Source organism: Saimiri boliviensis, chromosome 7, assembly GCF_048565385.1.
Source record: "Saimiri boliviensis isolate mSaiBol1 chromosome 7, mSaiBol1.pri, whole genome shotgun sequence".
Lineage (NCBI taxonomy): Eukaryota > Metazoa > Chordata > Mammalia > Primates > Cebidae > Saimiri > Saimiri boliviensis.
The window spans coordinates 106109767-106131711 of NC_133455.1; the positions used below are offsets into that span (position 1 = coordinate 106109767).

Consider the following 21945-nt stretch of genomic DNA (forward strand, 5'->3'; position numbering starts at 1 on the left):
TGCTTGGCATGTACTTGTTATACCTGGAAAAACGTGTAGGCAGATGCATCATAATGGACTAATTATGACCTCTTGCTGTCCAAGGAGTCTGAGTTAGTTTGAACTCAGCTTGCCTTTTCTGCTTATCATTTACACTGGCTCTGACAATGCAGAAACTTTTCCCAATTAACTGGTGGTATAGAATTTTGGAATCTACTCTTACACATAGTTTGGTTATAACAGGATTCCCAAATTAAATATCTAAACAAGGTGTGTATTCTGCTTTGAAAAATCTAGCATGATATATACAAATTCCAACTTTAAAAATATTGATAACTCCTTTAGTGGGTGATTATTGAAGAAATAATGTGCTAAATCCATTGGTCAAGTGTCAGTTCTCATGTAACTTGGTCAAACAGAGCATTTGACACAACTTACTCCCTCTCCTTGGTAAATTTTCCCTACTTCTTCCCATCACACTGGTATCTCTTTCTGGATCTTTCTTCTGTCTATACATTTTCTAAGTATGGAAATTATACTATTATTAATATTTAGCCATGCAAAGAGTAGCTAAAGAGTGGTCTAGAGTGTTTTTGAGGAAGGAATGTGCTTGAAGGCCCAATGTTTAGAGCTATCAAGATGTGCTGGAGAAACAGAAATGCTGGTATGACTGGAATGTCTAGTGAGACAGCAGAGTAGGCAGCATGTAGCTGAAGAGGTACTCAGGGCCTAGGTAAAGGTCATGTTAAGAAATTTGAACTTTTTCATAAAGGCAATAAAATGTCATTTTAGAGAAACGCAAAAAACAATCACAATTTGATTTTCATTCTAGACAGGTTCGTTTGGCTTCATTTTGGAAAAGAGATTTGAATGGATTAGAATTTGGAGCCAGGAGACTGGTCAATAGACTGTTTCCATAGTCCAGGCAAAAGATGATCATACAATAAAAGCAGAGTCTCGTAGTGGTTGGTATGCACCAGACTCTGAGTACTTTCATATAATGATTTATTTAATCTTTTGAACAATCCTTGACGATATAATTAAATTATTATTCTCATTTCATAAATCAGGAAATCAAGACATAATACTCTTACATAACTTGCCCAAGGTGACACAGTCACACAGCCAGTAGGCCCAGATGGGAACGGAAGCAGTCAGGCTCTAAGGCTATGCTCTTAAGTACTATCCTACACTGAGATATAGCAGTGGGGATGCATAGAAAGAGACAACAAAGAGAATCAACACAATACAGTGATTTGTTGGCTTTGAAGACATAATGATTTGTTGGCTTTGAAGATTAGAAAAAAAGAGAAATCAAGAAAAATGTTTAGATTTCTGGTTTGAAAAATGTGGTTGATGCTATTTGTGGAAGGAAGAACAACATTTTGCTGGAAAGCAGAAAAGGTGGCAGGGATGAAGGCAAACGTGTTCAGTTTAGGACTGGTTAAATTGCACTTTCTCTGGGCTTCTGAGCCAAGCTTTTCAGCAAGTAGTTGGATATGTGTGTCTGAGGCTCAGAAAATAGGTTTGGGCCAAAATGTGGATTTAACGTAGATAATTTCATCATTCCCTTTCTCCAAAAAAGTCCTTCATACACAAGTTCAAGCTTTGTAGTAACGTAGTTAGAGCCACCTCCTGTTTGCACTCATTTTCTGTATCTTGACTTGGCAATAATCTCATCATAATTATCAAAGTCCTAAAGCAAATACTAGGTACTCTGAGAAGCTTTCGTTGATGCCAAAGAGAAAATAATTTCTCTTTGTTCCTTCACAGCATGGCATTTATATCTTTTTCAGAAAATCAAATGCTTTTCTCAATCACAGCATTAGGCTTGAACAAAATATTTAAAATACTATTATGTAAATTTCATTTTTTGATATCCAAAGTTCAAAAAACTTCACCAAACTTAAAGATTGTCCAGAAATTAAAGCAATAATGGGAAATGTGGGCATAAAAATCAGATATTTACATGAAAAAAGGATACTGGACTGCAGCCTAAAGAGAGACCAAATTTTCGGCACAGTGGAAATGGGGCATAGATAATGAAAATGGGACTCTGGCCTGTTGCCTCAGGATGATATGTCTAAACCTCTGAGATAAATGGATAAGCAAAACAGCAAACAGTTTGTATGAAAGCAGCTTATAAACATATATGTTGGAGATCACACAACTGTAGCGTAAAAAGTAGTGACACAGTGAAGTTATTCATTCCCGCCTTCACGTGTGAGTCTGAGACTTCAGAGTAACTAAGTGTAAAGCTCCCACTGGGGCTTTGTCTCTTTTTTCCCCCAGCAACAGAAAAATAGCACCTTCTGGGATATAATCATATTCTTAAAACGGAATCCTTCTAAATACTAATATTGCAATTCTATAAATCACGAAAATTATAGTAAATGGGGAGTTGTTTAGAAGTGTTCTTTTAAAAGAACTCTTCAGAGCATGTTGTCCTCTGACACAGTAGCAGGTTTTTCTGATAATCTTTATAAATTTTATTGTTAGATAACGGTAGAATCATCTTTCCAGAATAGTGTTTCTTTTGTTGTTGTTTAAATAAGGGTTTTCACTGCTCTTATATTTGTGGGTTTCCTTGAAAAGCCTTTTCTATGCAGGTGAATTCTCTACTTTGCTGTTTTCATATTTATAATGTGTTATTTGGATGTTTAATTTAATTGTCCTTGTTACATTCTGGGCTGAACATTCGTGAATATATTAATGATATTTTATCCTGATCATTATTATATATCTACTTTTAACTATATGTATATATATATATTCACTATATGTCATACTAATATCTACATTCTAACATAGATTATTTGCCTAATGCATTTCCAATTAAGAGATTAGTTATCCATTATTTATCTCAGTCTTTTCACTGGACAAATAAATGTATCATCTACTATGTGCCAGACACTGTTCTAGGCATTGGAGATATGGTAGCTGACAAGAAAACACAAACTATGATCTTCGAAGCTTACATTCTAAAGCAGATAGTAACCAAGCAAACACATAAATATATACTACAATTTCAGGTGAATTTATAATTTCTATCAAGAAACATGCAGCAGATTAAGTGAATAGAGTGTCAGAGGTAGAAGACAATTTTAAATTGGCAGTCCAAGAGAAACCATTTGAAAAGAAATTTGAATTAAATGAAAGAAGAACCACGCAAAGATCTAGGGAAAGGAAATTCCATATAAGGCACAGTACATGCAAAGAAATCTGTTTCACATATTTGAGAAATGGTAAGAAAGCCAAGGATGCATATCATGTGAGCCCTTGTCAACCACAGTCAGCGTTTTCATATTGCTTTGGGAGAGTTGGAGAGGCTCCAGGGGTGTGAACAGAGGAGTAACATGATCTAACTTCAGTTTTAGAAGAATCACTCCGAGTGATATAGAAAAAAGACTAGAGGAGTCGGGTGTGGAGGCAGGAAGACCAGTTTGGAGGCTGCTATAGTGGTTCAGGCAAAAGGCAGTAACAGCTTAGATTAAGACGTTAACAACAGAGGTGGTGAGAGAGTTCAAACTGGGAATATATTTTGAAAGTTGAAACTGTGAGATTTGTTAATGTATGGAATGTGAGGTATGAGGAAAAGAAGAAAAGAAACGACTCTAAGATGTAGCTCTGGGCAACTATGTTTAGGGACCTGTAGGACTTACAGAGTAAATTAATAGTTCTGTTTTCAACATATTAGATCTGAGTTATCTATTAGAAGTCCAAGTTGAGCTACCTAGTAGGCCACTAGATGTAGAATCTGCAGCGAGGGCAAAGGTGTGAATTAGGGATATGCAGATGGCATTTTAAGCCATGAAACTGGTTGATTTAGGGTTTGAGAATGGACAGAAAATACGGACAAGGCCTGAGCCCTGGGGTATTTGAGAGAATGAAAGAAAAGGCCTGTAGGAGAAAGGGGAAAAACCAGAAGAGAGTGGTATCTCTGAAGCAAGTGAAGAAAATTGTGTTTGTAGAAAAAGGAATGATCAACTGAATCAAATGCTTGAGTGGTCGATCAAGCAGATAGTGATTGAGCAGTTAATTTGGAAAAATGGAAACTGTTAATCATCTTGAAAGAAAATTATCAGCTGGAACAGTGGGACTAAAGTGTCACTGGAAGGAAGAAGACAGAGGTAACAAATACTGAACATGTTTTCGAGGAATTTTGTTTTAAAGGGGGGCAGAAAACTGGGAGATATGTCTGTTGAGTCAAGTGATGTTAAGGGAAGTCACTTTTTGTTTGTTTTCAAAGATGGCTGCTATTCTAGACTCTGAACACTGATGGGAATGACGTGGTAGAAAAAGACAGTGATATAGAAGAGAAAGTGAATATTAGAAGGACAGAGACCTTCAATAGGTGAGAGAGGATGAGATGCAAGATACAATGATGGGTTTGATTTTCGATAGGAGTAGGGCCACTTCCTCCAACAAAAGAGGAGGGAGAAAAAGCAGCAGGCATATAGAAATAAGTGAGAAATAAAGAAATAATAGAAACAGAAATAAGTAAATGAGCTAGTATGGGTCATGGTGGAAAATGAAGCAGATTTCTTTTGACTATTTCATGTTCTCCATTAAACAGGCAGGCCACTGACAGAGAACGAAGAGAAAAGCAGTATCCAAAGTCTGAAGAGTCTTAAGAAGTTGTGAAGTGGCTGTTAATTGGAAAGTTGGAAGGGAATATAACCAAAGAAATGAAGTATGAATGCTGGACAGTGTTGATGGCCCTCACTAGGTAGCTTCTGAGATGGCTCCAATGATTCTTACCACTAAGTATTCAAGCCCTTGTGTAATCCCCTTCCCTTGAATGTGGGATGGACTTATTGACTTGTTGCTAACAAATGCAAACTGTGAAAAGTGATGGAATGTCACATCTGACATGAAGTTATAGAAAGACTATGGCTTCCATACTGGGCATCTGCTCTTGGATTGCTTGCTTTAGAGGAAGCAAGCTCCCCCATCTTGAGGAGTGGCCCATGTATTAGGGGAATGAGATCTGCCAATAGCCAATGAATGACTTTGGAAACAGATTCCCATTTTCCCCACTACCACCACAGACAAGCCCTGGCCAGCAGCTTGACTGCAGTATTGTGACGGGCCTGAGCCACCCAGATAAGCTGTGCACAAATCCCTGACCCACAGAAAGTGTGAGACAATGTTTGCTGTTTTTAGCTGTTAAATTTTGGGAATAATTAGTTAGGCATCAACAGATAACTAATACAACCCACTAGAGATTTGTGATCATAAATTTAAAAGATAGTAAGCTTAGTTACAAATTCAGTGTAAGACAGTCAACAGAGGTATGTGTATTTTTCTACTCACATCCAAATGCACAGAAAAAAGTGTGCAAGGATGCGATCCCAAATTAAAAATAGGTAACCCCTAGAGGATAAGTGGAAAGGATGGGGAAAGGGAAGGGGTGAAATGAAGATGCATATTCAGCTTTAATCCATATACACATTTTTGTATGATTTGCATTATTTATGATCAGCTTATATTTATTCTTTATGTGCATAATTTTAAAAAATATGATCTCAATTAAATTATATAAAATACAAAGTAGCTTATTAGGGAAGGAAAAAATTCCACTGTCTGATCTGTCTTAAAACTATAATCTGTGGTTCCTGGCATTCATTCCAGGGCTGGAAATGTTCACTCTGGAACACTCAGCAGTGCAAGATAAAGCCCCCAGACCATATTTAAGTGGTGACTGGCAAATGCCAGGTTTTAGCCCCTGGTAAGGCAACAGCATTCGCATTCCTAGGTGGAAAACCCGATGAATACTCTGCTCAAGCTCCAGAGTTTGTCTGCTGCTGGCCAAACAGGCTAGAAGCCTTGGCATCTGTCACCCAAGACTGTATCACTTGCCTGTTTGTGAAAATCCTTTGAGGTACAAGGATAAAAACCATGTTATCATTTAAGTGTCAAGTATCTTTAGGCTGGATTGTCAAAAGCTTTCATTGACTGTGTCATCTTAACCCCATTATCCTTTCAGGCTCTATGGAGGTGTAAACACAAAAGTAGAAAATCATGAGTTCTCAAGTTTTGTTTTGTTTTCCATTCCTATGCCGAGACTTCTGATGGCAAATCCTTTCCATGCGGGGAGCTTCCCTAGCAATTATTCACTGGGCTCAGCTTGCTCTGTCTACCTGGTTTCTAAAAATCAGGCCCCTCCATAAAGGCTACAGAGGAGCAGATTTATCACTATGCTGAATATAATTCAAAATTAATGGTTACTAACTGAATATAATCTGATTGAATTTTCTACTTCTCTTAGATTGATGACTTATTGGAAGCAAGGACCATAACTTATGTATCTAACATTCAACACTCACTAAACATCTCTTACTTTTCCAGGCAAGTGATATGTTAGGAATAGCCGTGAGTAGCATGCATTGTGTATATTATCCCTGGCTACATCATCATGGTATTTCCTCTATCCCCATCTTCCCTCTGTCTTGCTTTTCTAATGTATTTTTGCTTCCTGTTTTTGGATCAGGCGTTTGCATGCTTTCATTTTAAAAAACTTATGTGATACTATATGTTTTTTTTAATTCTAAAAACACCATTTAGCAGTTGCAAGAATCCATAGGGAACTGGGTTAGTGTCACAAACTTTAATTATCTAAAAATAGCATTAATTACCATAATGAGCAAGAAAAAGTTTGATTTTAACTTATTTCCAATCACCGTTGTAAACATATAGTAAAAACACTAATAACATTAGCACAATGTCTTCTATTTATAGTTTATGACATAGTCCTCAAGTTTAAGAGAAGTTCTTAAATTCTAGGTGTTCATGTACTGACCTTCACACGATTCTCCACTTGGTGAAAACATCCCATTGTCATGGTAGCCATCTCTGCACTCACAGTGGTACCATCCAGGCAGGTTAATGCAGTTAGCACGACTGTCACATTGAACAAAGCCATCAGAGCATTCATCAATGTCTGGCAAAAAAAAAAAAAAAAAAAAAAAAAAGAGGGATTTTATAAAATTATTTCTTTTCTTTTAAAGAAACTGGAATAATCTGCTACAAGCCTACTAAAATTTTTAATGCCAGCAAATCCTTGAAACAGGGAATATATAAAGTTCAGAAAGTCCACTTGTTTATTAAAAGCTATACAGAAATAATCCACTGTTATTAGTAACAGCAGAAACATCTAGAAGGCTTCTTTGATGCAAAAGGCATTCAACTGTAGAAAATGAAAGGAATCCATATGTGATGGTCATTAGTGCTGCTCACCAAATATTTTTAGCTCTTCTAGACACAAGCTAGAATTATGGTTCTCCAGGCCCTTCAAGGTAGGTGTGGCTATGTGATAGATGAAGTGTCAATTAAGCCAATTAGGGAGTGATAAGTGTCACTTCTATGCAGAGCCTTTAAGATTCAGTATGTGATTCACATATACCCTTTCCCTATCACAATCACTGATCATTTCCAGAGGCTCTAAAGACTAACTAAGTTCCTGTGGGAAATTACTTGGGGCACATTCCTTACCTACCTGGGATGGACTTATGGTACGAGAAAGAAATCAACTTTAGTTGATACACTACTTAATACACCACTTATCTCCAATATATATGACAATAGTATTCATGCATCAACATGCTTCACATTTTCAAGTACACATATTATTTATGTCACTTTCTACTGTGTTTCACATGTACTACTTCATTCAATCTTTTAAAAAAATCCTGCCATATGGATAGTATATGAACATGTGGGGAAAAAATGGAGACAAAAATAAAATATGGCATTTAACCAAAGTCACCTGAGAGTTCACAGTTCCCTGATGTTCAAGTGTTGCTCCCTCATAGAAGTAGATCACCATGGACCCACTATACAAAGAGAGCTATTGACCTTGAGTCTTGGATATTTCCACCAGGTGCTTATTACTATTTCCAAATGTTGAGAGCCCTTTATTCTCTTTGGGCTACTGAATTTTGAGAACATCCGACACCATCTAAGTACCTTCCTTTGCTCACAGGAGGAAAAGTAATCCCTGAAGTTGCCTTAGAAAGTGTCTCCTTCTCATTAGCTCCTGGTTTTCTGGATCTTTTGGCTTAATTTAGACTCTGCTATATGATCCAGTGGTGCTGAATCATTGTGGCTGCCAAAAATATTCACATGTCTCCCAGTCCCATCTTGATAGCCACATGCCATAGCTGAAGGTTCCAATCTGACATGGCAGAATGATTCTTTCTTATAATGCTTCTGACACCTGAATAATATTCCCTGCTTCTGTGACCAGACACAAAGACATCCTTCAAACTGAAAGTAAAGCAAGATGCTTTTTGGAGACCTTTCCCCTCCAGACAGTCGACTTAAGATGACAGAATCTACTTCTGTCCTATTTCAGTCTCATCTTCCTCCAAATTCCTGGAAGCATATATTCCTTTCATTTTATTTTAAAATGTCCTCTTTTCAGAACTTCATGTTGAAAGAGATAAATTAATGAACAAATGTATACTTAAGTAAAAAAATGAGCAGAGAAAGCAGCCATCACTTATTTATTTCTTGACAGGTTAAGTGTCCCTTCAGCAAAACAGTATCCAAACCATTCTCTTAGAGTATTAGGTAATAGGTCAAAAAATTAACATTTTATATCACTGTAATATTTTAGCATTATTTCTGAACTATGAATTATTCTGCCTCTGTGGTGCCTCTTCTTTAGAATCAGTTACTATTGGCAGTAATTCCTACTGTCAAAATAATTGTGAATAACCAAATCAGATAACCATTGACTTCCTGACACATAGCTGACATGGATTGCTTCCATTTACTAAGGCTTCATAGGTTTTGCGAAACAGTTTATTTGTACTTCAGGGGCTTCCCTAACTGATGAACCTCTGATTATAAATAGGTCCAGAATGTTATGCTCATTTCAGTTTTATATGGTCTTTTCTTCTAACCCAGATGATGCAGAAAATTGATTATGTCATTTCCTAAATGCATGGACAAAAGAAAACAGGTGGAATTTAAGCTTTAGAAGTTTTATTGGAAGAAAGTCATAAGGGGGACGGTTAGAGTCATTTGTTTTAGAAGAATTTGGTCATTAGGGCTGATGATTTGGAAGTAACTATTAACAGAACTGAGCTTTCTCCACTGAAGCAACCTTCCCATCTATATTTAGCCTTCAGTTTAGTTCTTTCTTCCTACCTGACATAATTGTTAAGTTATCTCAATTTCTATGGTATAGATACTGTTACTCAACTGTTATTTCTCACTTCATTTCTCTCTTGTCACTCCTTTAGCAGGCCCACTTCTATACTGCCTCATACCCATTTCTTCTTATTTACATTATGGTAAACTTCCTTGATCTATAAATATACTCCACACAATGTAATAGAAATCCTATGTGTTATAGTACTTAGTGTTTTGAAGACTGGGAATACAAGCATGTGCCTGCCCATAATGTATTTTCATATATGCTTTGGGCATTATCTTATTTAATTATTACTGTGAGGTAGTATTATAGAGGATGAATAGGTAAATATGGCTGGTCCTCCACTTTCGATGGGGTATCTTCCAATAAACCTACTGTAAGCCAAAAATATCATAAGTTGAAATTGCATTTAATACTCTGAGCAATCTATCACAATTTAAAAACTCATAAGTTAAACTATTTCAGGTCAGGGACTATCTGTGTAAGTTTCGTGCATTAATTTACATATTCAATATTTATTGAATGCATTTTATGTGCCAAGAACTAAGTGCTGGGAAACAAGGATAAACAAGACAGAGGCAACTTCTGCCCTCAGATAGTTTATCATCTATTTAAATTGTGCTTTAATAAGATTAAATTTATGAAAATCCAAATTTACAATCATATAGGTAGTATTTTCAAGAATGTAATTTATCTGCCACCAGTGATATGTTATGCAGGTGATAATGGGGAGGTATTTTATTTTAATGGGCATATATTTATTTTTCAAAATTATTTCCAATTGTAGCAAGTGAGACTTAGAGTAATAAAACTGTCTAAAATTTAAAAATGATAATTACAGAAACAATATTAAGTAAATATTAGTATAAATGTATATAAATATAACAAAAAACAATGAAGTTTTGAAAATAGCAATATATAGCATGAAGTAATTTTTCACATTTCAAAGAGATTTGCTGAGTAATTCCTTGTGAAATGCAATGCCTTAATTAATCTAAAATATTTCTGAATTTATAAAAGATACCTATGTCATAAATCAGGATTATATACTTTCTACCATTTAGAATAGGGAAAAAACTAGCCAGATAATATATATAACTTCATTTTATGCTTCTATGTTCCTGCTGATTTTGATTTGTTTATGCAAATTTTTCTACTTTGGTTAGTCAGTAGACAATGAAAATGTGCTTGAATTGACAGAGTATATACTTTCCACTAGAAGACATGTTTTTTTGGCTCACGACTCTAATTAAAGCAAAAGATCTAATAAAACAGTCTCATCTGTAAGCAACTTAATGGTATGCATATCTTTATTCACTCAGTAAATACTTAGTAAATAAAGAATTGAAATCTGATCCACAATTTATGAATTAAGTATATTTTGTCTATATACAAATGAGGACGTTAACATGAATTACAACATAAATGCACACATTTTCAAGTGTGCTCATATTGTGCTTCATATATTTTATAATAACACAAGGCAGTAAAAAAAAAGTTCAAATAATTTATTTATTGGGTACTTTCTTTAGGTTAGTTAAAATCTAACTTCACATTCTCTAACCGAGTCAGATACACAGAAAACAGCAGACCTGCAAAAAAAAAAAATGTTATTATTTTACTCAGTATAAGAACTTCAAAGTTTGAACACATTATTTTTCAAACTAAATAAATGTATTCAAAAAATTACTACATGCTGTATAAACTTAAATGACTTAGTTTTAAACATAAAGACCTTAATTTTTTACTCTGTAGATATATTATGTAGAAAACTAAGAGTAAATTTCATGAATTTTATAATTTAATTACATATTCTGTCTTAGAAAGGAACTAGTTCCTTAGAACATTTTCAGTAATCACATTAGAACAGTCAGCTAGCAATAGTATTAAAGTGCTGTCCAAAAGCATAGAGAATCTAAAATGCAAAAGATGTTTAGCCATCCAAAAACAGTCATGAATAGCACTCAAACTCTGGGGATCAGAAGTGACTTAGATAATAAAAATGAAAGGCAGTGCTGAGGGTAGATTTCCTAGCACACATGTTTTGAGGCAATCATTAAAAAAAAAAAACCACCACCACCGCCGCCGCCACGACCACCACCACCACCAACAAAAAACATGAAAGGAAAATGTAAAAACAACAAAAACAAAAAAGCAAGCTCATATATATCAGTGTCTTGTTTTCTTTGTCTTTGTCTCCCTCAGGTATGGTGGTGCAAGACTGGCTGTTTTGTACAATGCCACAGACTACTGGCTTCAGAGGTAATCAACTGAAAATGGCTTTTGCCAGCAGCATTTAAAGGGTCATTTTAGAAAATGACAAATTATTTCCTTGTAAAATTGACTGCAGTTGTAGAATGAGACACTGAGTGATAAACACCCTCTTTCTCATGCATAGTAATAGTTATTTCTACAATAAAATAACTAAGAAAAAAATGTACAAATGTGTAGAACAATTCATACCTAAAATAGACTCTAATTATTACTTTAATACTCACAAGAAAACTGATTATTTTCTGCTCTTATATTATATGTAAAAGGAAAACAAATCCAGCTCTTTTTCAAGACAAGCAAACTTTTTAATGACACTGTCATAGAGTACTCTCTTTCATACTATTTATCATTAATAAAAAATGATGTCATTTCTCATTTAAAAATAGGCACTTGTTCTATTTATATGATCATCTCATGCACTGGTAGTCAAATTATATTGATAAACAGTAGGCAATTAAAGATCTCCAAAACAATTAATGAACTCTTGATTACCCACATGTGGGTTATTTGCTTTCTAGATTATCTGAAACATTTTTTTTAATCACAAGGTCATTTCCTGTTGTGTTTTGTTGAGCTTCTGCAAAGTCTGCTTTCAACATTTAGGCATGAATGCTCAAAGAATGCAAACTCATTATATTACTTTAAATGACTGTACAAGATTTGGGTATAAAATATTGTCTAAAATTTCATATAAGAAGACTCATTTTCTCATGAATTTTTTGAGAATACAGTATAATAACATATGTAAATAAAAATGGAAAACTTAAAGTAAATGAACTGCAGCTCTTTGGCTTGTTAGCTGTGTAACTTTAAATATGTTATTAAATCTCTCTGGGTTTTCTGGTTTTGAACCAGGAATAATACTTTCTCTCTTAATAGTCTGCTGTTAACATACAAGGCCTCATGGGAGAAGCAGTACTGACTCATAAGAGGTTTTTAATATATGCAAATTCCATGCCCATCTCCAAAATAACCCTTCAGAGTTTACGAAGCATGATCGCATTGATCATTCAATTATTTGAAAAGAAACAGAGTAAAATATAGTTTTGTAAGATGGATTTAGGTGAAAGAATGTCTTTTCTTCTGTGAACAATCACGAGCCACTGAACGGTTATTAACAGGAGAATGATGTGATCTAAGCTGTACTTTGGGAAGAACAGGGCAACAGCTATGTGTCAGGCTAGTGGGACTGGGTAAGACTAGGGGCCATCTTACAATATTATGAGGCTACGTTTCACAAAGAAAAAGGTTTAGAAGAGTGCAACTAGGGAAAAAGTGGATACAGAATAAAGAAGCATGTTTTCTCAAATGCTTATCTTTGGTCAGTGTACAACTCCCTCTCATATCCATTGTGTTGATGTCAGGTCGACCAAGTTCACATTCCATATGTCTGGTGGATATACCAGAAAAGGAAAGAAAATTGAGACAATCTGACTTTTCTTTTGGTTACTAGAGTCTTAATATTTTATTATTTCTTTCTTCTTCACAGAGTCTCTGCATATGCTTTCCCTATTGATTAAAACGTTCTTTTTCTTATCCTCTCACCTTAGTTAACTACTTCTCGTCTATCTGTCCCATACTAAAATTAGTTTCCTTGGGGAAGCTTTCCTTGACTCTAGACACTATATTAGATCTCCTATTACTTAATGATGTATCTATTTCCCCCCATATTTTCCTTGTATTTTGTATCCTTGTGACAGCATCTATAACTATACTATTTGTGCCTAAACTTGCACAGATATTACACTGACTTAATTAATATAACTTCAATTTTGGAGAAAGTCCTACCTACGTTTTTCTCCCCTGTTCAAAAGCGTTTTTAATTTGGGCCTTTTGTCTTTCCGAATAAATTTCAGATTTATTAGTTAGTGAACTTCTCACCAACGAAACAAAACAAACAAAAGAAATGGGGGAGGGGAAAGCCTGCATTAATTCTATATATTGACTTTGGGAGAGTTGAAGTCTTCATATTATTCGATCTTTTAACAATACATATGATATATTTCCTGTTTCCCTAATATTTTACAGATTTCTGAATCTCTGTATTGCGCATGTTTTGCCTGAACTTATTCCTAAATATTTTATTACTTTACCTTTTTAAAATAAACTTTTTTGAGGTAAAATTTATACAGGAAGAAGATTACTAACAATTTCATAAGTTTTGATACGTAGCTACTACCATAATCAAGAGACAATGCATTTTCTTCACCCCCAAAATTCCCTTCATATCACCATAGTTTGAAAATAATTTTTATAAATATTAATTTAATGTTTAGCTCTCAGAGTAAATTTCAAATGGCCAGAAATTATGTTATATTTTATACCATATCTTGAACACTCAGAAAAAAACTGGACACATGGTTAGAGATTCATAAACACATGCTGAATGTATAGATAAATGAATGGTCTGTTCGTAATTGCAAGGAATACTCACTCTGCCACACTTGAGTTCTGCTAGGGTGAGAGGGGAATAAAGGCAGGAATGTCAGCTTGGAATCATACACTAAGACAAAAATAACATGATGGTAAACTGATACTTCCTCATTATACTTCAAATGTTTTTGCCAAAAGACTGTAACATTAGATGGAGCACAATAGGTGAAGACGATGTGTTAATTTTACACACTTTTATATACCTATTTAATTATATGTACTTTTAAACAAAAAGAGTATCCTAAGACCTCTGATTAAAGTGAAAGACTGAAAACATTTTAAAATCTCCTCTTTTTTACTTCCAACCCTGTAAACATTATGTTAGAGGAACAAAGAAAAGTATAAAAAGCCAACAAAGACAAAAAGAAAAATGATAGCAGTATAGAAGAAAGCACAATACATTTTTGTCTTTTCTTGGAAAACAGAATATAAGTGAAGTGGTAGAGACAAAGCAAAAGAAGCCAAAGCCTAGGATCTTTATGTGATAATCAGGTAAAGCTTATTATTAATCATTAATAATAATTATTAATGATATACTGAATATACTCCAAATATGCTGTATGATATGATAGCCAATACCTGTTGTTAGCTATGCTTTGCATAATTTACCTATATTTGCTCACCTAATGCTGACTGCAGTACCATGAGGTAGGAAATATTGCTGCTATCCCTATTTTAAAGGGAAGTGAACTGAATGAGAGTTTAATTATTTTTTACAAAATTATTTGGGAGCAAAGTCGAGATCTAAACCCAGATATTTTAGATAACAGAGGTCATACCCTTGCCCATACACAATGCTGCCTCACAAATAAATGGAACAGAGATCTACATCTAAATACACGATTGTCAAATTTCACAACAACAAGAATAACATACATCTTAATATGTCCCAGAAGGAAAACAATGGCTTACACATAAAGGGATGAGAATCAGTTTAGTATCACATTTCTTACTTGTAGCACTATATGCCCAAAGACAGTGAAGCAATGATTTTAAACCTAGAAGTCTATACTCAGTATAATTGTCAAATACCTATGAATACAGAATAAAGATGCTTTAGGCATGTACTTCCTTAGAAGTTTTATGTTCCATGCACTATTTAAAAAAGATTTTACTGATAATATAGTGCAGTAAAATAAAGGACTAAATTGAGATAGAGAAAAAACTATCAGTAGTACATCACTCCTTCCTTGTTACGAGACTTTCTTCACTTTGCAAGGATATACCACTCTCTCTTAGTTTTCCTTGTACCTCACTGACCTCTATATGATAGCCTTTTTTTTTTCTTTTGCAGATATTATCTTCCCGATCTCTAAAAGTTTTAATTCCCTAGGGATTTATCCTCAGACCTTTTCTTTTGTAGCTATCAAATTCTTAGTGATTTCATTTAGTGCTTTAAAGGCTTTGAATATCCAAATGCCACTAGTACATTAAGAACTATCTGTAGTAGGCAGAAGAATAGTATCCCCTAAAAAGTCATGTCCAGTTGGAACCTCAGAATATGACTTTACTTAGAAAAAGGGTCTCTGAAGATATAATTAGGTAATAAACTCAAGATAAAATCATCCTGGACTTAAAATGGGCCCCAAATCCAGTGAGTAGTGTTTTCTTAAGAAAATAACACAAACAGAAAACACTGAGAAATCCAGGTGAAGAATGTAAATCAACTATCCACTATATCCTCTGGTCTCTAGACTTTTCTGTTTCAGTCTGTGTTCTGTCAGGAATATTGAGCCACTACAAGTATTATGGGAATAAGGAATTTTATATAGAAATCAAGATCGCACAGATTGGGGAGGAGTTGGGGAAGTAAAGAATGCTTCATTTTTCAGGTGAAGTTATGTAGGTGTGCATTGGAGTTATGTAGCCGTAAGTCAAAGAATGCCTGGGGCCACCAAAAGCTGGAAGACACAAGGAAGAATAATTTTCCTAGCGTCTGGAGTGGGAGCATGGCTCTGCTGACACCCTGAGTTTGGACTTCTATCCTCCAGAACTGTCAGATAACACATTCCTATTGTTTTAAGCTACCTAGACTGCGTTACTTTATTATAGTGATCCTAGGGAAATAGCACAGTATCTTATTTACATTTTCATTCTAGACTTTTCTCCTCTAGTTCCTATCTGTATATTCAATTTATCATCCTCATTTCTACTTGGATACAAAATTTCTCCTTCTGAAGTCTCCCTGTTCTCAGAAAATGGCAATACCATCCAGTTACTTGGGCAAAAATCCTTAGATTCATTCTTAATTTCTTGCTTTTCCCTCATGTCCTTTATCCATTCCATCAGCAAATCCTAGTAGTAATGTCTTTCAAGTACATCTAGAACCTAACAATCACTTCTAACTGGCTTCATCGTTCCCATTTCAGTCCATTCACTATCAATAGCTCCCTGATTCCATCTTTTTCCTCTATAATGCATTCTGAGTCATGGCAATCAGATGATCCCTTAAAAATATTATGTCAGATTGTGTCATACTTATGCTCAGGTCTTATTTCCCATTCATGGAGAATTTTAGGAGGGAAGCGTCTTGGGGAAAAGCTGGAAGGGATATATGCTGTTATCAACAACTTTCTATTGCTAAGGCTAAAGACTACATTTCCCAAAAGCCCTTTTCCTGTGTATGGCTCTATGTTAGAGTTCAACAATGAATGGAATGCCTAAATTTGCCAAAAAGAACTAAGGCAGAAGCCATTATTCTTGGGAATTCATAGCAATCAGTGTCAGTGATTCTAACAGCTCTGGTTTCTCCACCAAGTTCAGTGCATCAGTCTGAAGTGATGAGGAATGTTTTGCAAACACTCTGACTGCAATCTCAAGGATCTTCACTTTTCCAACTCCTCCCTCATTTGTGCAATCTTGATTTCTATATATAAAACTCCTTATTCCTATAATATTTACAGTGTCTCCATTTTCCTGACTGAACATAGACTGAAACAGAAGCATCTACACACCAGAGGATATAGTGGAGAGTTGATTTTAAATAATAAACATGTGATAAAGAGTAAAAGAAAAATTATTGTCAATTAGAAACTTCAAGGTAATAAATCTAAAGATAAGAAACACTATGTATATACTACTTGTCTCTCTAGTAAGCAATATTTACCTGGTCACAATGATACAAACACCATGGCTTTTCAAATTTTATATACAATCCATAGGGAAAACATGAGATATTCAATTGTGTTTATAGAACAGAACTTAAATATTAACCTTCATAGTAAAAAAAGAAGACAGAAGTTGGGAGATGAAGGTAAAGGGAAGAACCAATTTCTTTACATTTCATAGTGATGATTTAAAAAAAAACATTGTAGTTGATAAAATGAGAAATGAAGGTGGAAAAATATATTGCTGAAGTCCAAAAAGGTAACCAATAGAGGAACTGAAACTGGTGATATAACTATATTAGAATTAAATAAGTATGAATAGGTGATGGTATAAGAGAGGTAAATCTTCATTTACCATATCCAGCATTCTACTGATAATGTCTACAATTGACCAATTAAACCAAGAATGGTATAAACATATTGAAATAATTAAGTTTTTTATCCTAGCAGCTTGTCTAAACTAGGGTTTCGGAAGTGAATTAAACCCTAATACATCCTTGTAGGCATGAATGAACTTATCTCCTGTATATCTGGTATTATGCTAGTTACATGCCATCTTTGGACATATGAGAAAATAATCCCTCAGGTCATTGTCTGGTTTTGAATTTAGATAAGCAACTCCTTTTAAGAAAGGGTGCTGGAAAGTGAGCAGGAAGTGAGTCAGGTGACTATTTCTTTTCACTCCAAATTCTTCTTTGTTGTTTGGTATCTTTTAATTATGTGTCTCTTTTCTTTGACATACATAAAATATATTTTTTGAAACATTTAGGAACTTCATTTTAGAAGTGTTGAGTATAGTAGTATGATTGGATAGCGATTCAGGTAGTAATAATAATGAAGATATAAAGATGATATGAAGATAAAGAAAATGAGACAGAAGCTCTGGACAAGATATCAGGGCTGGAGACATGAGAGTAACCTAATCAGAACTGATACTGCAAGACATTACTATAATTAGACCTAATTTGATGAAAGTACTGAAGTGGAGATTATAGAGAGACAAGAGAGAGGTAAGGACCATCTTTGGGGAAAATTGAGTATGCTGAAAAAGGAACTAAAGGAGGGATTGTGAGTTGGGAGGTGGGAATAAGATCCCAAGTCTAACCACAGAACTAAAGAGAAAAAGAGTGTCAAAAACAGAGGGCTACCAACAAATGCTAAGCAGTATTTGCAATGGCTTCTCGATACATATTTTAAAGTAAATATTTCTGGTTTAACATAGAATTGAAACTCTCTCTGATATATGAACAAGTTGAACAAAGCATTTAATAAAAGAATTCTGGAAACTCCTTAAGACTTTTCAAAAATCTTTGCAGTTTCTATTCCTTTCACAACATAACCAATGTGTAAGATACAAGACTTTGTGGACTTTTATTCATGTAAGTATTTGAAATAGTCCCTCAGGTCATTTTCTGGTTTTGAGTTCAGAGAAGGAAATCCTTTAAAGAAAGGGTATTTATTCATTCATGTACATACTTATTAAATTTCTAACATATAAAAACATGCAACTAGACACTGTGGGAATATATTCAAGAGTTCATAGTCTTATAAAGAATATATACCATGAATATAAATAACTCAGATAACAAGGTAGATATCATGAGGTCTACAGATGAAGAAAGAGATGAATTCAGGAAAGAGACATTACCTCACTTTAAAGCTCTGATCAGTAAAAGTGGAATGAAAATTAGTCTACTGTAGTAAAACACAGCTGAAAAGAAATTTCCAGCTTTACTCCTATAAATGCTAGAAAATAACTTAAAACATTTACTCATTTACTACACTGTGATCAACTATCTACTTTAAAAGCAGAGTTTTAAAAAAATCAGGTAATATGACAGGTCCCCAAGAGAATATCAATGTGAAGCATCTATTGGCTCTACAGTATTAAGTAGACTGCTCTGAATCAAAGTAAAACCCGGAAAGTCTTACTTTCTTTGCCCCCTAGAGCCACTTTCTAATAATAGCAAAGATTAGATTGTATACTTGATCCACTTGAAGATTATTTCCAGTAGAAAAAAGCTGATTTTCTTGAACTATCCAGTAAGAATAAGAGGGTTAGAGTGTCATTGTGTAATAATTCACTGTGATATTTCTAATTATTAATACAGTGAAACAAAAGACTTTATGCGTTTTGATGAGCTTACTTACTGGTTATTCGGGAAAATGAGCTTTGAATGGTATGCCAGCAATGGTAAGATGACAGCAAAAATAGCTATTCTGTATTTATTTGCAAGCTAACTGACAAACCTACATCACAAGAAATACTGCTTTGAGTGAAATGGGCTCACTGATGCCAATAAACAAAGAAATGCAATACTACAGTTTTAATATATCTGAATAAGAAGTTGTCGGATACAGCTTTGTGTGGATCTTAACCAGAAAATGCTCTGATGGATGGCTTCTATTGGCTTTGAGCAAGTGTCATATGTCTGATAGACTATCTAATTTAAGTCCATTTTATTATAACAACCACTTCCATCTCTGGTGAAATACCCATCAGCTTGATACAGGTTTTTTAGCCAGTAAGGAAATATCACATCTCTCCCGCACAGATAATTGAAGGGAAAAATATACCAATTGAGCAAGCCAATAACTCCCTCCAATTAAAATTACATGAAACAGGCTATATGTTTCTTAAAGACAGGTTTGCTATTTGATGGTGCTTTAAAACCTCTTAACCACACAGCTTGATGGCACTGTCTGGTTCTGTCAATAGGAGGTCACTTAATCAAACTTTTTCCAGACTAATTAAATTTTGTGTTCACTTTAACAACCTATTTCTTCATGATCAATCAGATCAGTTGTACAATCTGATTTTATTGCTAAGGCAACCCCAAATGATATGTCAAAGGAAACTGTTTTCACTCCTAAGTGTTAGATCTTACAGGCCCAGCTTAACTGTGTACTTGGGTCTTGAAAAAAACCTTTAGTTTGTATTTTTCTGATTATTTAATGTAATAAAGGAATAGGAAAAGGAAGGTAACAGACAGTTGTTTTGGCTGCTAACTGCCAGGTATTTTGTCTATCTTTTGCATCTAATTTCCCTTACAATCATTGTTTGTACACATTCACACACAAATCTTTTTTTTAAAGATGTATACTGTGATAGGAGAAATGATACAGTGCATCCAGAAGAAAAACAATCTCTATATGAACAGAGCTGCCACAGCTACTTATAGTTTTCTGTGGCAGAACATATTCATCCTGCTACTTCAGAGGCAGGTCCCAACATTATAAAAAGGCTTGGTAAGAAGCTTGTTCTTCAAGAAGCTTCAGTGCTTTAGTCAACAACATGAATGTATTTTGAAGTCTAGTTTTATCTATAATGTTTCAGCATTAAGCTGCTATAGCACAGGAAATGATCTAAACGTACAGTGATGAGACAGTGATTAAATAAATTATGGCACATGCATAAAATGTAATGCTATACAGCTTCTTGAAATGATCCTTTGGAAAATTCTGAATGTCATGCTTTGAAAAACGCTTGTGATAAATATCATGCAAAAAAGGTAAGATCAAAATTAAGAATAAAATATGACTCCAGCATGTAAATATGTATCTTACTCATGAATAAGATGTGAATGGTCAGGGTTTTAGAAAGCAAGCGTGGCGCTGTCAGTCTCTGACTATCCTGCTGGTTGGACAGAAACAACATGGTCACAGGGAAGAGGGGAAGGATGGGAGAGAGATTAGAAGGAGTTTGAGACTCTAAAATGTCTGACAATCAGAAACACTTACTTTGGGCAGTTACGTGAAAAATAAACTATTGTATTCGTCATAATACATTTTGGCTCTATTTACTGTTGTTGCTAATACTCCCCTATCTAGGAACTAATAAAGGATTTCAGTAATCAACATACAAAAATCAGTTGCTTTTCTATACACTAACAGTGAACTATCTGAAAAAGAAGTTAAGAAAGAAGTATAATTTACATTCACGTCAAAAACAATAAAATACTTAGGTAAAAATTTAACCAAGTAAGTAAAGAATCTGTACACTAAAAACTATAAAACATGATGAAAGAAATTATAATAGACATAAATAAATGGAAAGATATCCTAAGTTCATGGATTGGAAGGCTTAACATTGTTATAATATCCATGCTACCCAAAACCGTCTACAGAGCCAATGTATTCCTATCAAAATTCCAATGACATTTTTCACAGAAATAATATTTAAAATTCTAAAATTCATATAGAACCACAAAAGACCCAGGATAGCCAAAGAACTTTCAAGCAAGAGGAACAAAGCTGAAAGTATCACACTTTCTTATTTCAAATTCTGTTACAAAAATAGCTACCAAAACAGCATGGTTCTGGCACAGAAGCAGATACATAGACCAAGGGAACAGACTAGAGAGCCCAGAAATAAACCCACACATACATGGTCAACTAATTTTCAACAACGGTGCCAGGAATACATAATGGAGAAAGGAAAGTCTCCTCAAAAATGGCGTGGAGATATTCCACTGCAATGTGAACTGGATATTCATACACAAAAGAATGAAACTGGGCTCTTAACTTAGAGCATATACAACTCAACTCAACTTAAAATTTAAATCAGCTAAAAAAAATACAACTACATATATGTCCAGAGAACTTGAAATCAGGATCTTGAAGAGACATCTGCAGTCTCATGTTCACTGTAGCATTATTAAAATAGCCAAACTGGGATTACGTGCACATGCCACCACATCAGGCTAATTTTTTGTATTTTTTGGGAGGCTGAGGCAGAAGAATTGCTTGAATCAGGAGGCAGAGGTTGCAATGAGCCAAGACCATGCCATTGCACTCCAGCATGGGTGACAGAGCGAGACTCCATCTCAAAAGAAATAAATAACAAAATAAAATAGCCAAGCTATGGGAAACAACTTATATGTCCATCAGTGAATGAACAGGTAAGGAAACTGTGGTATATACATACAATGAAATAATATACAGCATTAAAAAGGAAGACAATTCTGTTATTTGTGATAAAATGGACAA

The 21945-nt window shown here is 34.6% G+C and overlaps 1 protein-coding gene across 4 annotated transcripts in view; it reads right to left on the minus strand.

Annotated features, from left to right (window-relative positions):
• Positions 1–21945, minus strand: part of NELL2 (neural EGFL like 2) — a 449663-nt gene that overhangs the window by 20123 nt on the left and 407595 nt on the right. For all 4 annotated transcript variants that reach the window (XM_074403164.1, XM_074403166.1, XM_039461605.2 and 1 more), the window contains exon 17: positions 6782–6922. In XM_074403164.1, coding sequence (XP_074259265.1) covers positions 6782–6922 — 141 coding nt within the window. The remainder of the gene's footprint in view (positions 1–6781; positions 6923–21945) is intronic.